The sequence below is a fragment of the Myotis brandtii genome, unplaced genomic scaffold (assembly GCF_000412655.1).
Source record: "Myotis brandtii unplaced genomic scaffold, ASM41265v1 scaffold536, whole genome shotgun sequence".
Lineage (NCBI taxonomy): Eukaryota > Metazoa > Chordata > Mammalia > Chiroptera > Vespertilionidae > Myotis > Myotis brandtii.
The window spans coordinates 1,576,000-1,593,333 of NW_005369967.1; the positions used below are offsets into that span (position 1 = coordinate 1,576,000).

A 17,334-nucleotide genomic window follows, 5' to 3' on the forward strand; every position below is an offset into this window, starting at 1 on the left:
TCAGTGAGGAAGAGGGGCCTCAATTCTGTTGGCGCTTGCGCGCTGCGAGGTGGTGCCGCATGCGCGGTGGGACTGAGCGAGGCGCACGCTGAAGAGGATCGGCGGCGGCTGCCTAGGCGGAGTGAGTCTGATCTCTACACTTACGGAGCGCGGCCCCGGAGCCCACAATAGGATTCACACGTATATCTCAGGTGACTGGCGCCCTGGGTCGGTTTCTCCACGACCTCACTCTGGTTGTGGCCAGTGCCTGGGTGGTCGAGGGAGGGAGGGTAGGCCCGGGCTAGCACGTCCTGTCCGGGCGCGGGAAGTGTCTGGGCGCCGCCGCCGGCTCCGCTCGGTCTTCCCGTGTTCCCGAGGCGCCTCTGGCAGCGCAGGAACCTCGCGAAGGAGAGTGGGTTCGGTGCCCTTAAAGTGAGGGTGCCTTGAGGTGGGGCGCCTCGGGAGGACGCAGCGACACCCCAGCCCCAGGACGGCGAGCACTCCGCTCTTTCCGGGCTGGAGAATTCCGACCTTTTTGTTTTTCTCCTTTCGGTCCCAGGAAATACCACCTCTCGGTGGGAACCGGGCTGGACACCTCGAGGGCCCGGTGGGGTGGGTCACAGTGTTGACAAGAGCTGGGTTCTAAAAGGTCCATGAGTCGTTTATTCATTTGATGGTTTATTTTTAAAAATTGCAGCTCATGCTGCCTCAAAGCCCGAGATGAGCATTTCTGTAGAATGAATCCCTCCTCGAAACTACAACAAGCTTCCTGTCGGTTTGCCGTATTTCGGCACCGATGGGAACAGAATTATGGAATTGCACGCTGTGGTCTTACAGTTAAATAGAAAGGAAAATGTAAAATAAGGGAGCATTAGGGTTAGATGCGTATTCAGCCTGAGAGGTCCCTTATTATTATTCCCCAAACGTAAGGTTCTTTAATTTTCATTAACACACATTGTTTCCTGGGGGGGAAGGTGTAACAGAGAAATCTTAGTTTTTCTCCTGATTGAAGTTGTTATTTAGGGGGGAAAAACTTGGACGCCGTGTCTTTGAACAGTTTGAGAATTACTTCTGCTTAGCTGCCCTGCCAGTTCGTCTGATGCCAAAAGGTCTCAGAGATGCACAGCCATGTGTGTAGATACCGGTGCTTTTTCAACTACAGGGAGGCCATTCAGAAGCTTTTTTTCCTGTATCACTCGAGCCTAATTAAAATTACACAAGCGTTGCTTCTAACACGCAACACACGTCACCTCGGAAAGGAGTGTGGGCCTCCCGTATGCATAGTTTAAGAAAGAAGCCCTTCCTACCCTTTGACCAGGCAAAGTTCCTGGCAATGCAGAGTATTTGAAGTTGGCTGTTAGTATATTCTGAAGGATGGATGCTCTTTAACAAAGAACACATATGGTATTGTACCCCTGTGACATATTGAGGTTCTGTGGGTTAAAGACACTCTACTTAATGTCCTAAGGCTTGGTTTTAGCTTGTGCTTGTACATAGTAGATACTACAAAATGGAAATAATATGTTCTTTGCCTTTACTGCCTTATATTTGTACTAGAGGCCCAGTGCAGGAAATTTCAGCCCGACCTGAGCCCTCACTCTCCTTAACGCCTGCCTGCAGCAGAGGCGGGAGGCTCCCGCTTGCCAGCGGTCAGCCCAGCTTCTGGCTGAGCGGAGGGGGAGCGCACTGACCACCGGGGGCAGCTCCTGCATTGAGCGTCTGCCCCTGGTGGTCAGTGCGCATCATAGTGACCGGTCATTCTGCTGTTCCGTCGATTTGCATATTAGGGTTTTATTATATAGGATAGCACATTACACTTTCAAATGTATTTTATCTCACTTGATAACTCTCCACAAATCTGTGAGGTACATGGCCCAGACTAGAAACTACAGTTCAGTGGGAATACATTTTCCAAGCAACCACAGCTAGTAAGATAACAAGGATTGACACCCACATCTACAACTGTTCCCAAAGTTCACTGTGCTACTTGCCTGACTTGAGGACTTATTTGAAGTTAGTGTAATTAGCATAAATAAGAAGATATGTTCAAAATCTGCCAACCGGTATGCAGGTTCTCTGTGAAATGCATTCTTTTTGTACTTACCTGGAAACTTAAGAAAAGTGGGCCAAGTGACTATATAGCCTCTTCAATATACTTAAAGTAAGGATGCCTTGAGGTGGGGCGCCTCAGGAGTACACAATGACACCCCCGCCCCAGGACACTGAGTTTTTGCTGTTTCCAGGCTTGAGAATTCCGGCCTTTTTTTTTTTTTTTTACTGTGAATGACATATTAGCAGTATTCCTTTATTTACGCTATATATTGCAGAGACTTGGACCTCCTAAAGCTGTGGAATTTATATCTCTCTTCAGGATTCTTTTACACTATTGCCTTTGTTCTTTAACCATCAAAAGCCTTGCTTTCCCAAAATTACCAGCTTTACTATTTGAAGAAACTTGATAAGTAAATGTGGTCAGCACATGTTAAAGTTCTTAAAACTATTTCACAGATCTTCATGACATCATTTTATTTTGATACCCAGGTTAAAACTTTTTTAGCTCTCAAATTTTATTTGACAACAGTCCCGTTGTCATCCCCGCTACCCCGCGCAAAAAAAAAAAAAAAGAGCCCTGGTTAAAAATAAAATGACCAGCTCAGCTGTTTTCTTGGTGGGTAATTCTGGCCATTGAATGTCTACTTCCCTTTATTTGCTAAATTCCTATTTTGTCAAGCTACAGGAGAATACATCTCTACCACTATTATAAATGTGCTACTTTATTTTTTTGTTGTTGTTAAATAAGATAGGTTAGTACTAAAAGTTTTCACTAATCTGTAGTATATGCTTCAGCACTGAAAATGTATATTAATGTTTCTCTTTGTTTAAGGTGCTTCTGATTGTAGTACATTTATCAATAATGTTGAGAGAAAATACTGCCTGATGAATAAGCACAGACTGTGGATCCAAACCTCATAGGTTCAAATTCTGACACTATCACTTGTTAGTAGTATATAACAGAACAAGTTGCTTAACCTGTGCTTCATCTATAAAATGAAGAGAAAGTAGTACCTCAGGGAGATAGGCAGCGGCCAGATCACATAGGACCATGTAGGTGGTGGGAAGATGTATGTAAATGGGAAGGTACATGTGGGTGCAGTTAGCACTGCAGCAGAACTCTTGGTGGCCTGTGAGCTGGATGTGAATGCTCTGTCTTTAAGATCAAGTAATGGAAGCCTTATTTCCCAATTAATAAGAAAAACAGCCCTAGCCGGTTTGGCTCAATGGATAGAGCATCGGGCTGGGGACTGAAGGGTCCTGAGTTCGATTCCGGTCAAGGGCACATGCTGAGGTTGTGAACTCGATCCCCAGTGGGAGGCATACAGGAGGCAGCCAATCAATGATTCTCTTTCATCATTGGTGTTTCTATCTCTCTCTCTCTCTCTCCCTTCCTCTCTGACATAAATAAAAGTATATTTTAGAAAGAAAAAAGAAGAAGAAAAACTATGTTAGTAAATTTTTCATAGGCATTTAGGTCCTATTATTGCCTGTCTTCTGAGCTTTCACAAGAGTAAACGGTTATGGTTAGCAGAAAAATATGAAAAATCATCAACTGATTAGTTTGAGAGCTTATGTTTAAAAATATATTTCTACTCATGGTGTGATTTCAGGCTTGTAGGTCATAAAAGGAATGGTGCTGAAAGTAGGTTGGGTGGATCAAAGAGAATAGTTTTAAATACATTTAATGCTTGGAGGTTAAGAGAAGCTTGAATTGTATAGTAATGAAGGTCTATAAAGCTATTCTCAAGGTTGGGTATACCTATTCAACAAAAGAGAAGAGTATTTGGGAGTGATGAAAAAATTAGAAACTAGAATTATGGTAATTGTGTATTAAATTCATTGTGTTAGGAAAAAATTTGGATAGAAGGGTACATGTTAGTTAAATTTAATATATTTTGTGATTAATAAAACTAATTTTTTTCTGACTTGTGATATTGTGATTTTGGCTATAATAAATTATAGGGTATATAATTTGACATATGGTTAGGGTTTAAGAAGATACTTCCCTTTTTATGTAGTGGGTACAGTCTTAGCAGATTTGGAGAACGAATAGGTTTAGAATTTGCTGGTAGGTTTATTGATGCTTCCCATCATTTGTTTTTCTTGAAGTGGTGGTAGTAAAATAGTATTTAACTCTTGAGGTACCTTTATCCTTAGATCTCAGAGTACTTTATAGATGGTCATTAATTTTTATGAATCCTCTGAAACTGATGGCAGAGAATCACCCAAGCCTTACAAAAATGTGGAGCAGCATAAAAATTAAAGCTTGGTTCTTAGACATCATCTGTTTTCTGATATCATTTAAGAAGTTTAAAGAAGTGAGAAGACTAACAACTTCTTGCATTGGCAAAATGTGGAAAATTGACTCACATTTCTTTATTTTGACCTTAACTGAGCACTTACTTGATTATTTTGTTTAAATTGCAGAATGCCGGGTCTGAGTTGTAGATTTTATCAACACAAATTTCCTGAAGTGGAAGATGTAGTGATGGTGAATGTAAGGTCCATTGCTGAAATGGGGGCTTACGTCAGCCTGCTGGAATATAACAATATTGAAGGCATGATTCTTCTTAGTGAGTTGTCCAGAAGGCGTATTCGTTCTATAAACAAACTCATCCGAATTGGCAGGAATGAATGTGTGGTTGTCATTAGAGTGGACAAAGAAAAAGGTAAGTGAAAAGAATATCTAAAATACAGGGTGGGGTAAAAGTAGGTTTATGGTTGTGACTATGCAACAGAATTTATACTTGTATTAACTATTGAATTATTTTCCATACGAACAACTACCCCTACATTTGCCCCACTCTGTATAACTTTCAGATTTAAAATGGTTTATTATAAAATATATTTTTTTATAAATTGCCTACTGCAGTAAAAAAAACAAAATACCTCCTTTTATAAATTCTTTTACATACAAAGTTGTTAGAGAAGGATGCCAGTTAACCATCTAAGCAAGATCTCTTAAGTTAGTGGTTTAATTAGTACATCCCAAGGCTCATTTTTATGGGTCAAATAACTTGAATTTTATTCCCAGAGGAATTTTCCATTTAACATTTTTGGACCATGGTACATAAACAATTTATAAGTTTTAAATTGCACACCATTCTAAATAGCCTGGTGAAATCTCTAGCCATCCTGCCCAGGTTATGAATCACCCCTTTGTCCAGCGTGTCCACGCTGTGTAACTACCTGCCATTAATTACTTAGTAGCCATCTCAGTTATCAGATTGACTGTTGAGGTATTGCAGTGCTTGTATTGAAGTAACCATTATTTTACTTAATAATGGGCCCAACATATGTATAACTTTCTTTGGATATGCCAAAGAAAAGCCATTAAACATATCCTTTAACCCCTAGAGTGCCGGGGAGCACGATTGCGCTCCTCCTGTCTTTCGCCAAAAGTGCCGGGAGCGCTATCGCGCTCCTCCTGCAGTGTCACTATTAGATGCTAGTAGTTCACTCTTTATGTGGGAAAAAAAATTTTAAAACCTTAACTCAAAATGCCTTGGCAATTTTAGCATAGTTCCTAGGATATTGGTTGGCACTCAAAGGGTTTTAAATGAGAAGCTATATATGTATAAGGGGAAGATAGTGTGTGTGTGTGTGTGTGTGTGTGTGTATAATATATGTATATATATATATAGTTTGATATCTGTAATTTCAGACATCCACTGGGGGTCTTGAAATATATCTATTTTATTCCTTAGACTATTATATTCCTTAAACTTTAATAAGTCTTCATAGCACCGGCCCAGAATGACCTAGAATGGTGTCTTATCTTGTATTTTGTTTTTATTATATAAAATATAACAAGAAGGAATCAAATTCCCACCTGCAATCAGAAATATATTTTATTTTCATATACAATAGACATGTAAAAATAATCTCCATTGCTGCATTGCTTGTACAGTATTCATTAAAAACAGGAAATAATAAAAATCATGGTGAAATAAATCATGACACTTCTGATGTGGAAAGATGACCAAGGTAAGATAAAAAAAAAAAAAAGCAACGCGCAGATGGTCCTATGGAGGGGATCCATTAAGGATACTGGAAGATTAGTTCCTATTGGACAAACCGTTAAAAATAACAGCTATAAACCCTGAATAAATACTAAAAACAACTACCTAAAGACAATGATAACAAAAGCAGGCTGGAACTGAAGGAAGAAAGGAATTGCACTGGATAAGTTTTGCAGCTTTTTGTCTGAACGCATCACAGATAGCGTCAAGCAGGACCGCTAAAATTCTAGTGGAAACCTACAGTCTTAATGGCTTGAGAGCCAGAAGTGACAGTTCTGGAAGACCACAGCAGATGGGAAATAGTTATAGAGATCAGAGAAAGGAGAGATACAGGGAGAACCCCTAAATTTATATATAAGATCTGCTCAAATCCTGGCTGACCTCTGAACTACAGGGTGGATTGCAAGCAATCCAATAGGGCATACTCTAAACAGATGTCAATTGCTTTCCACCTGGGGAGACAGCTTATAGTTCTGAATACAAACAAGTTAACTGCCTACTAAAACAAAATCAGTTTTAAGGGGAAACATAAAGGAATTCAGAGTCTGTCACATTCACAGTATTTAGGATACAGTCCAAAGTTGCCAAACAGGAAAATATGACCCATATAGAAGAGAAAGCAATCAGTGGAGACTGATCTAAAGATGACCCTTATGTTGGAATTAGCAGATAAAGATTTTAAAGCAGATATTATAACTGCTCAAGGATATTAGGAAAATATGCTTGTGATGAAGAAAATGCAGTCTCTAGAGAAATTAGAAACTCTTCACACAAAAAACTAAACAAATTCTACAAATCAAAAGTGTAATATTTAAAAAATTAACTGGATGGGCTAACAGATTAAAGATGGCAGAAGGCTCTTGAAGATAGTAAAACTTGAAGAGAGTTCATTTAAAAAGAACCAGTATGACAAGCTGAGTGAGGCCTTGCAACGTACAGTCTGAGACAACCTGGAATTTCAGAACCCCTCCAGTATGGTGGACTTTAGATTTCTCTGATCAAAGTACTAATGCCAGATTGTATAGGGGGAATGGGAGGGGAGCATACAGAAAATAGACAAATAGAGAATCTTTTGACTAGCTTTAATTTGATCATTGAAAATTATTAGTTCCTTCCAATGAGGTAATAGAGAATATACAATTACATGATAATCTAAATGCGTTTCTGAAAACAAAATTTATCAGGATTTTAGTGGGGAGTAAGTGTAGGTATACCAACCAAACAACTGGTTGTGGTATGCTGGCATCTGGACAGAGATAATCATTTTCAAATTTTTTTCATGCAGGTTACATTGATTTGTCAAAAAGAAGAGTTTCTCCAGAAGAAGCAATCAAATGTGAAGATAAATTCACCAAATCTAAAACTGTAAGTAGATTTTTTTAGTCAAAGTAATCCACTATTTGTGCTTAATAATCAGCAAGTCATGTTCCTGGCAAAAAAACAAAACCTACATTTTCTGTAACTATATTTTCATTTCCAGTTGTGTGTTACATAGAAAAATGATATAAGGTTTAATTTCAAAAGAGTATGACTGCAGTGTTTTTATCTCATGGTGTTACTATCTCAAAGTATGATTAATATTCTCAAAACAGTACTGAATGTTTTTAAGCTACTTTAGGAATAAATTAACTATGGGTGATCTCTTTTTATTTGGCTTGTCATAACATGTAGTTGACTTTGGTCCCTATTCTGGAATAAGGGTCACAGAGACAACTGTTCTATGTTAAGAATGAGCAAGGGTTTGTAAAATGTTTGTGAATCTAAGAAACATATAATGTTTTTCATTTATAGTATTGCATTTGTATTTGTTTGATCTATGTAAGAGCTCTGTGCAGTAAAGAGAAGAGATACTATCTCCCTTTTCCAGAGGAGGAAACAAACTCAGAGAGGTTAATTTCTCAGAGTCAAGATGTAATCTGAGTGTTACGGCGCTAAATTCTACTATTTCTACTTGTTATACCCAGTTGAGTTTATTATTATGGGAAAGCAAATATTTCTCTATGGAAAAGAATTTGTTGTATGACAATCCTTTGTTGTTAAGCAATTATTGTAGTCACATTAATCAAAGGTTTGTTTTTCTATGCTATCTAGTAAAGTGTAAAAATACCTATTTTTTTAATAGATCTCTTACTCTTTGAATTGTTGAGCCCTTCATTTTGTTTCTAGGTTTACAGCATTCTTCGTCACGTTGCTGAGGTGTTAGAGTACACCAAGGATGAGCAACTGGAAAGCCTGTTCCAGAGGACTGCTTGGGTCTTTGATGACAAGTACAAGAGACCCGGATATGGTGCCTATGATGCATTTAAGCATGCAGTCTCGTAAGAACATCTTTTTGACTCTCCTCCTACCTTCATATCATAGCTGCTGGGTCTAGCATGCAAGTTGAGAACTTGACATGTAATAGTAGAAATTTACATTAAAATGTTTCAGTATAAAAGGCCCATCATATGAGCCAATCCTGTATAGCCAAGCCTATGTAATTTCTTTTTTTATTGATTTGAGAGAGAAACATCGATTTGTTGTTCCACTTACTTAAGCATTCATTGGTTGCTTTTTGTATGTTCCCTGACTGAGGATCGCACCTACAACCTTGGCATATTGGGATGACACTCTAACCAACTGAGCTACCAGGCCAGGACTTATAATTTCTTATATTAGTTATATAGTTTCATAAACCATATGCTTTCATCTCATGCTACTCCCTTACCTATTTCCTTCTCATGTTTTTTTATTGTCCTAGGTAACTTCAGAGCCCATGTAGATGTCTCATCTAAAACTATAACCTCTTGGTTTTTTTTCCTCACAACTCTTTAGACCTTCAGCCCATGCCACTTTAGCCAGTCTTCCATATGGCTTCACTCTGTATCTACTGTCACCAGGATTTGCTCTTTAATTCACACATTCTATATTTTTCCACAGCCCCTGTCTTTCCAGCTCCCACATACTTAGTCCTAGTCTGTGTCTTCTTAATTCTATGTCAGGCTCTGATTCCAAACCTTTTTTTTCTCTCTGTCTTTTTACTCCTTGCCTTCTCTTTCTTATTCAGCATAGCTACACCATGGTCCATCATTTCAAGAACTTTCTTGCCAATATCATGAGCTTTTGCCCTGTTTTTCCTTCTTGTTACATCCAGTCTTGAATCAATGTTCCTGCCTTCTCTGCACTGTAGACCGCTAGGTGCTGATAGGAAAAACCTACAGCAGTCTTGCAGGTTGGTGCCCCTGCATATTCATGGTATCAACCTCAGCTGGGCCTACACTGCTGCCCCACATTCTCTGTGCTCCTGGGTAGTTCTTCCTCTCATTCTTCGAGTGGCTATTTTAGAGCTTCCTCAGATACCCACTCCATCCTTCTTCCCTCACTCTCACCTGGTGCACTCACTACCTATTTTATAAAGAAAATAGAAGCCATTGCACAGCTTCTCCTCTGTTTCTTTACACTAGCTCAGCAAACTTATCTTCATCCCACCCGTCATTACTCCTTCCTGAGCTCCTGTCACACTGGAATTCCTATCCTTCCTGCTCTCAAACTAATCTTACCACCGATGCCCAGCTACTGCTCAGGGACCTCTTTCCATCTGTTATTCCGTCTCTTGTCCTCAGTCTTTCCCTTAATTGTTTTTGCTCCAGCAGCATAAAAATATGTTCTGATTTCTCCCATTTACACTAAAAAACAAAACAAATTCTGTCTACTTTCTCCTGAGCAAGCACTGTGTCCTCTCCTTTTAACAGCCAGACTCCAGTTCTGTCAAAATCTGCACTTCCCACTCTTTCCTAAATGTTAATGCTCCACAAGCTGCGGTTACTTTCCTAACCTTTGTGCTGCCAAGAGGCAATGGTTCTCTGAGCCCTCAGAATGGCTGCGTGGGGCCTGGGACTGTTAGAGCCTGTGGCAAGCTGACTCATTGGTTCTCTAAATCCTTTCCGGTTTACCCGCACATGTGACTTTTTTTTTCATATCATGTTGTTGGGGAGGTGAGATAGTAATAATTATAATCGCTAATATTTATATAATTCACACAACAACCTATGGTATAAGTTCTTTTAATCCTTATCTTATAGATGAGGAAATGGAAGCAGAGAGTCAATAGTTTGTCCAAGTTCACACAGCATATGGTAGAGCCAGGATTTAAACCCAGGCATTCTGGCTCCATCCAGAGTTTATGCTATTACCATTAAAGCACTGCTTTATATTTTTGTCCTTGCTGGCTTCAGTCCTGCATTCCTCAGTCATTACATTTCTTAACTTGGCTTGCTGTCATCATCTGGCCCAGCTTACCTCTTTAGCTTTCATCTCCAGCATTCTCTCCATTACTGCTCACCTGTGGCATATATTCCCTTTCCCTTAACAGTCTTCTCGTGTCATCAGTCATGTAGTGACTACTTAGATTTAAGTAATACCAATTCTTTGCCATGTGTGCTTCATATTTAAAAAAATAAAAAATAAAATGTCTGAGATAATTGGAAATAATGGTTTACCCTTCCCAATCCATTCCTCTCATTCATCAATGGTAGCCACTATCTGAGATTAGATATTTTAAAATTTATTCAGAAAGTACATTTTTAAATTTTATTCTATCACTTTATCTTTCTGTACCTTGAATTTTTACTCATAAGGCTGCTTTTGAACAGGATTTCTCCAAATTGATAGAAGTATGCCTGCTTCAAGTTAATTTCTTTTTGTTTAAAACAATACAGATTTATTTTCTTAAATTTATGGAGGTCAGAATTCTGAAGTGGGTCTCACTGTGTTAAAACCATGGTGTTAACAGGGCTGTGTTCCTTCTGGCAGCCTTAGGGGAAAATTCATTTTCACACCTTTTCCAAAATCAATCAATCAATATCTCTCTCTTTTTCTCTTTCATTGTCACGTCACCTCCCTCTTATACGGAACTTTGTGATTACATTGGGCCCATTCATATCATTCAGAATAATCTCTGTTATCTCAAAATTCTTAATATACTAGTAATCACATCTGTCAAGTCTCTTTTATTATGTAAGATAACATATCCTTACGTTTTTCAGATTAAGACATGGATATTTTTCGGGGACTGTTAATCTGCCTACCACAGCCATAACTGATTTCTTCTGTAGCCATTAGAAACATTCTTCCTACTTTGTACCATAAAAGGGCTTTTTTAAAACTTTATTTTTATTGTTGACACTATTATAGATGCCCCATTTCCCTCCCTTTGCCCACCCCCACCAGTCATGTTCTATGGCTGATCCCTTCACTTCCTTTCATTTTAATTTCTCTGTAGTATTTTATTATGAGAATGTTTTGTCTGTTCTTCTATTAAGAGATATTTAGGTAAACCCACTCCTCTTCCCCCCCCCTTTTTTTTCAAACAGTGTGTTAAAACCAAGGTGTTGACAGAGCTGTGTTCCTTCTGGCAGCCTTAGGGGCTGTGATGAATACTGATGTATGTCTCTGTGTGTACACATTTGGGAATTCTAAGATATATACCTAGGATAGGAATAGAATTGTTTGCATCTTTAAATTTTTGCCAAAATACTCTCTAAATTGGTTCTTTATTTATATTCCCTCTAGCAATTGTATGAGCATCCCTTTTTCTCTTTATCCTCACTAACATTTGGTGTGTGTCTCAGATTTTTTTCCCTTTTGCCAAACTGATGGATGTGCAATAATACCTTGTCTTGATTTGCATTCTCTTGGTTGTTGGTGAACTTAACACTTTTTCATGTTTATTGACCGTTTATGTTTCTTCTATGAAACATCCGTTTATCTCATTTGTCCATTTTCTGTTGCTTTGTCTTCTTTTGCACTGTAGGCAGTATTAGTTGAATGAAAGTTTCCTCCACCCAAATTCCTTTGCCTTTCATTCCTTAACCTATGCTTTTTAAGCCTGGTGCTTGCTCATGCCATTTCTTTTTTAATATATCATACCTTTCTTAAAATAGTTCCGCCTTTGCTTATTCGAATCCTATCATTCTTTTAGTTGTTTTATTTTTTTCATTTGTCATTTGTTCAGCAACCATATTGACTTAAGATCCTGGTTTCTGTCTTGTGGAACTTAGGAAGGTCAGGAAAAATTCTACTTTATCCATGAAGGCCCTTGCTGACCCACTTACTGGAAATAATTCCTAGGGGTGTAGTTTTATTTTTTTAAATGTTTCCATGTTTTCTTTTCCAGTTAGATTGTAAGCTTTTTGAAGCAGGGAATGCTAATTACACAGAAGTGCTTAAGTATAGTGGGATGCCAGGGAGACATTTTAAATTGCTTGCTTTAGCCTGATCTCTACAATTTTTCCTTTAATAATGATCAATTGGATGTTTTCTATTTTTCATATACTGCTAAATGCTGCATTGTTTCATTTAATACTACAATCCAGTGAGGTGCACTGTTTTTGTCCTCATTTTACACATTTGGAAATTGAGGTATGGAAAGGCCAAAGAAACATAGTTATCAAACGGCAAAGCTAAGATTTGAACTCTTAATTCTAACACTAAAGTCTATGCTCTTACACATTATTCTGCGGTATTGTTTGGTATTGCAAGTATCAGTAAAGTAACCTTGACCTTTTGTTGGTTTTTTTGTTTTGTTTTTTTAATCAGAGACCCATCTATTTTGGATAGTTTAGATTTGAATGAAGATGAACGGGAAGTACTCATTAACAATATTAATAGGCGTTTGACCCCACAGGCTGTCAAAATTCGAGCAGGTAAATGATTTTTTAAATGATGTTAAAAGGTTTATCATGTATCAAAAAGTTGTCAATGTGCCTTCCAAAGAATATGTTACTATATCAACATCTATAAATTTTTCTAAATGTGTTTTTCATATGAAAATTTAAGAACTTAAATATTTTGCTGAATCATCATAAAAGGTATATATCACACAAGTTACCCCCCCCCCTTTTTTTAAGGGGGTGGTTATTTTATTTTAGTGTATACTTTAAAATAGTCTAACAGTACAAATATCTTCCCACGTCTCTGGATTACCACTGTTAATAGTTTGGAATATATTCTTTCATTTTTCCTGTACTCATATGCTGTATAGGATTATATGCTGTTTACATTCAGATAGGACTTTTTTTGTTATTACAAAGATGAGGTCATACCATGCAAAGTTTTCTCCAACTAATTTTTCCCACTTGGTGTATCATGGTTGCCCTTCCATGTAGAGCAGTGATTCCCAAAGTGGGCGCTACCGCCCCCTGGTGGGCGCTGCAGCGATCCAGGGGGGCGGTGATGGCCACAGGTGCATTTGTTTTAACTTTTTTTGTATTACCTTTCTATTCTGAGTTCAATAGTTTCATAATTTCAAACTTCAATGTTTCTAATTTACACCTTTCTTTACTATATTTTACGAAAAAGGTAGAAACATTAATACATATATCTTTCTGTTTAATTGCTATTAAAATTTAAAAAAAAATTAATTTCCAGGGGGCGCTGAGTAATATTTTTTCTGGAAAGGGGGCGGTAGGCCAAATAAGTTTGGGAACCACTGATATAGAGCATAGGAATCTTTTTCATTATTTTCCATGGCTAGGTAATAGTCTGTAGAGTGGTTAACTTAACCAGTCCCCTCTTAAAGAACATTTAGGTTGTGCCAATATTTTTATTAGACAAAACACTATAAATTTAACATTCTTACACATATACACTTACCCATTTCTATAAGCGTTCTGTAAGGCAGATTCCTAAAAGTAGAATTGCTGAGTCAAAGTATATACAATTTCTAAACTGTTCTCAACAATTTGCAATTATTGTTTCATTCAGTATTAAAACACTTCTCTCTATTCTACAAATAAGAAACTGAGGTACAGAGAAGTTGGAATTGTGATTTTTAACCCAGACATAGCCAGAATCCAAGGTGTTTGTTAAATGTGCCTGTCTTATAGTTTCATCATTCAAGGGCTTGATGTGAATGAGAGGATATAATTTCAGATAGTTTTAATTATGAAAGTTAGTAGCTGGGGTTAGTTTCTAATTGAAAGGATGATGAAAGCTTTCACAAGTGTTTGAATACTTATATATCTTCACATCTCTGATTTCTTTTATGCCTCTAAATATTTTTTGAATTTTTTTTGGTATAAGCTTTTGAATTTTATAATTTTAGATATCGAAGTGGCTTGTTATGGTTATGAAGGCATCGATGCCGTAAAAGAAGCCCTGCGAGCAGGTTTGAATTGTTCTACAGAAACCATGCCCATCAAGGTGAGCAGTCAGTTTTCTCCCTCCCTGCTGAAATATCCACCTAGGCCAGTGGTCGGCAAACTCATTAGTCAACAGAGCCAAATATCAACAGTACAACGATTGAAATTTCTTTTGAGAGCCAAATTTTTTAAACTTAAACTATATAGGTAGGTACATTGTTATTAACTTAATTAGGGTACTCCTAAGCTGGCCTTTGCTAAAAACGTCCTCAATCTGATTGAGGTACGTTTGCTGAGGTCGACCCCTTCCAACTTTCCCATCTGCACTCGTCGTGTATACTTGTTTCGCCCAGGCCGAAAACCAACTTCTGTGCATGGACCACGAAGTATCAGTCGCACTATACGTGCGCGCCCGCACGTGTATTTTGTGGAAGAGCCACACTCAAGGGGCCAAAGAGCCACATGTGGCTCGCGAGCTGAGATTTGTCAACCACTGACCTAAGCCAAATCAGATTTTTTATGATCATGTTTCATAACAAGTGTTATGAAAAGTGATTCTTGGTGATAGTTCCAGGGGGTATTTACGATTAATTGTGTATAGGCTTTTTGTTGTAGCTACTGTTACTGTCACAGTGGATAGAGATTCCTATTGGTATTTAGTGCAGAGGGCTCCTTTACAATAAAACGTTATGCCCTGGCTGAAGTGGCTCAGTTGGTTGAGCATCGTCCCATGCACCAAGAGGTCATTGGTTCAATTCCCTGTCAGGGCACATGCCCAGGTTTGAAAGCTCGATCCCCAGTAGTGGGTGTACAGGAGGCAGCAGCCGATTGATGATTCTCTCCCCCTTTTCTCTCTCTAAAATCAATAAAAACTTTTTTTTAAGTTGTACCCATAATGCTCATAGAATCTTGAAAAGGGCAACATATTCTCATTCACACACAATTTTTAGGAGATTTGCTCTGAATCTTTTGTTAGCAATAAAATTAACTGAATCATTGTTACTTAGAATCTCTTAGAAGAATTTCTTCTATTTAGTTTGGAACCAAATTAGAATTTGTTTGTTTTAGAGACAAATTATCCATTATGCTGGCAATGGCTATAGTTATTTTAACCTCCAAAGACACCCAGAAATAGTCATTTTTTGTATTCAGTATTGCAGATTTGATTAGATCACTGTATCAGTTAGCTTTTGCTACCTTAACAGGCTACCCCAAATTGCTAACTATAAAATTAGTAGTTAACTTTTAAGAATTAAGATTTGTTAAGGCAGCAGATTAGTAAAACAATTCTCGAACATCCTGATAGTTGTGTGTTCTATAGGTATACTCACAGGTGAATTTTTATCTTCTTCCTTAGATTAATCTCATAGCTCCTCCTCGGTATGTAATGACTACAACTACCCTGGAGAGGACAGAAGGCCTCTCTGTCCTCAATCAGGCTATGGCTGTTATAAAAGAAAAGATTGAGGAAAAGAGGGGTGTCTTCAATGTTCAAATGGAGGTAAGATTAAGAGTGATTTTGCCTTGTTCTTAAAGGTTTTAATAAATTTAAAACTTCTAAATGACTTGCATTCTAAAATCTTAAAAAAATGAGTACATTTACGATTACAACTCTGCTAAGCATAAAATAATTATTGACTCAGAGGATTACTAAAAGGGCTTTTTATAAGTAAATAACTATCATGGGATATTTATTGAGAACTATGGTCACCGGTGTTGTTAGGTGTCCTGTTGTCACCCGCCCAGCCAAGGGAAAAAAATAGATGATGAAAATTAGTGGTTGATTATTGTCAGAATTTATCTGAAAACACTGAAATTTGATCTCAGAATTAGAAATAAGTATAATTGCCTTTATTTCCCTCATCTCAACAGGAATAAAACCTAATTTTCTTATGTATAAAAATATTTAACACATTATATATACACACACGATAATAAGTCTTCTCTGCAACAGAACAGTAAATTTATTTTGAACCTAGAAGGTGCATTTTTATAGGACGTCTTTTGGGTTTGAAAGATATAGCCACAGGTTATTTTCATATATTTTCAGTTTTAGCTTGTAAAACTAACAGAAAATAGTACTTTGTTTTAGTACACACATACTTGTTTTTTCTGTACTGTTTTATCCTCATAAGTTTCTTCCATTATTGAGCTAATGGAATTTATTAGTGATATGTCAGCACTCAGAAATGAATAGATATGGCATCAGGGTTGTTAAGAAAAGTGTCTTTAAGAGTTAATACAAAGCAGTGATAGTATTGAAATTCAATTTTGTGTACTATTTGACTACTTCATTTTGAAATTATGCCTCTGCTTCCACAGCCCAAAGTGGTCACAGATACAGATGAAACCGAACTTGCAAGGCAGCTGGAGAGGCTTGAGAGAGAAAATGCAGAAGTGGATGGAGATGATGATGCAGAAGAAATGGAAGCCAAAGCTGAAGATTAACTTTTGGGAAACAAAGTCCAATTTAAGGAACACAAAACAGCCCTTCCTGGCTATAAACCCTAGACTTAAAAGTTTTCCAGTATTGAAAACTTCACAGCTGAATATTTTTTATTTCCAAGTATTTAAATGTTCTAACAGACCAAAACGTGAAATGTCCTAAAATGCCAGCTGTTTTCACACAGTAACTCCATCACATTGAGCATTTTTTAAGGGAGTGGCCCAATTTCACTAGAGACAGATCTCTAAGCTAAGAACAGTCAAAATTGGGCTTTCCATTTCTGATGTCCCTAGATTGACACCTGTTTGTAGTTCAGTGCCTCTGTGTAATTTATCAGGGGTACCCAAAGCAAATGGTCCCAACCTTTCTATATAAATGTATCAAGCAAACATTAAATAAATTTCTGGGATATTTAACTATAGGCTTCTTCCTTCTTGTCACCAGTTAAAACCATTATGATTACTAAGACCCTAATTCTATTCATTTTAGTCTAGATGTAGAAATATAAGGGCAGGTGTTCAAAGGATCTATACAACAAGGAGGGCTTAGAGAAAATAATTTGAACCACAGTGAAAGTTAATTCTTAAGGGGGAAAGCCTTAAAATGCAATTAAAAGATTACATTGGTTGTGTGCCTTTTATGTCTTTGAGACTGATGAAATATATGTGGGAGAATTTCACACTGGTCCTGGTTGGTGTACTAAGCTGCGTGC

The 17,334-nt window shown here is 37.7% G+C and overlaps 1 protein-coding gene across 1 annotated transcript; it reads left to right on the forward strand.

The window, feature by feature from the left end:
* Nucleotides 1-80: 80 nt before the first annotated feature.
* On the forward strand, nucleotides 81-17,301 carry EIF2S1 (eukaryotic translation initiation factor 2, subunit 1 alpha, 35kDa). Its single transcript, XM_005877911.2, has 8 exons — nucleotides 81-191; nucleotides 4,462-4,703; nucleotides 7,342-7,421; nucleotides 8,223-8,374; nucleotides 12,633-12,739; nucleotides 14,140-14,237; nucleotides 15,534-15,677; nucleotides 16,499-17,301. The coding sequence occupies exons 2-8, from the start codon at nucleotides 4,463-4,465 to the stop codon at nucleotides 16,622-16,624; spliced, it is 948 nt and encodes a 315-aa protein (XP_005877973.1). The 5' UTR covers nucleotides 81-191; nucleotide 4,462; the 3' UTR covers nucleotides 16,625-17,301.
* Nucleotides 17,302-17,334: the final 33 nt, after the last annotated feature.

What these genes read in the sequence shown, in the direction of transcription:
- EIF2S1 (XM_005877911.2), top strand. Translation starts at nt 4,463, where the DNA reads ATGCCGGGTCTGAGTTGTAGATTTTATCAACACAAATTTCCTGAAGTG. An exon ending in TAGAGTGGACAAAGAAAAAG is followed by an intron (nt 4,704 to 7,341) that starts GTAAGTGAAAAG and finishes TTTTTCATGCAG; the next exon opens with GTTACATTGATTTGTCAAAA. An exon ending in GGCTGTCAAAATTCGAGCAG is followed by an intron (nt 12,740 to 14,139) that starts GTAAATGATTTT and finishes TTATAATTTTAG; the next exon opens with ATATCGAAGTGGCTTGTTAT.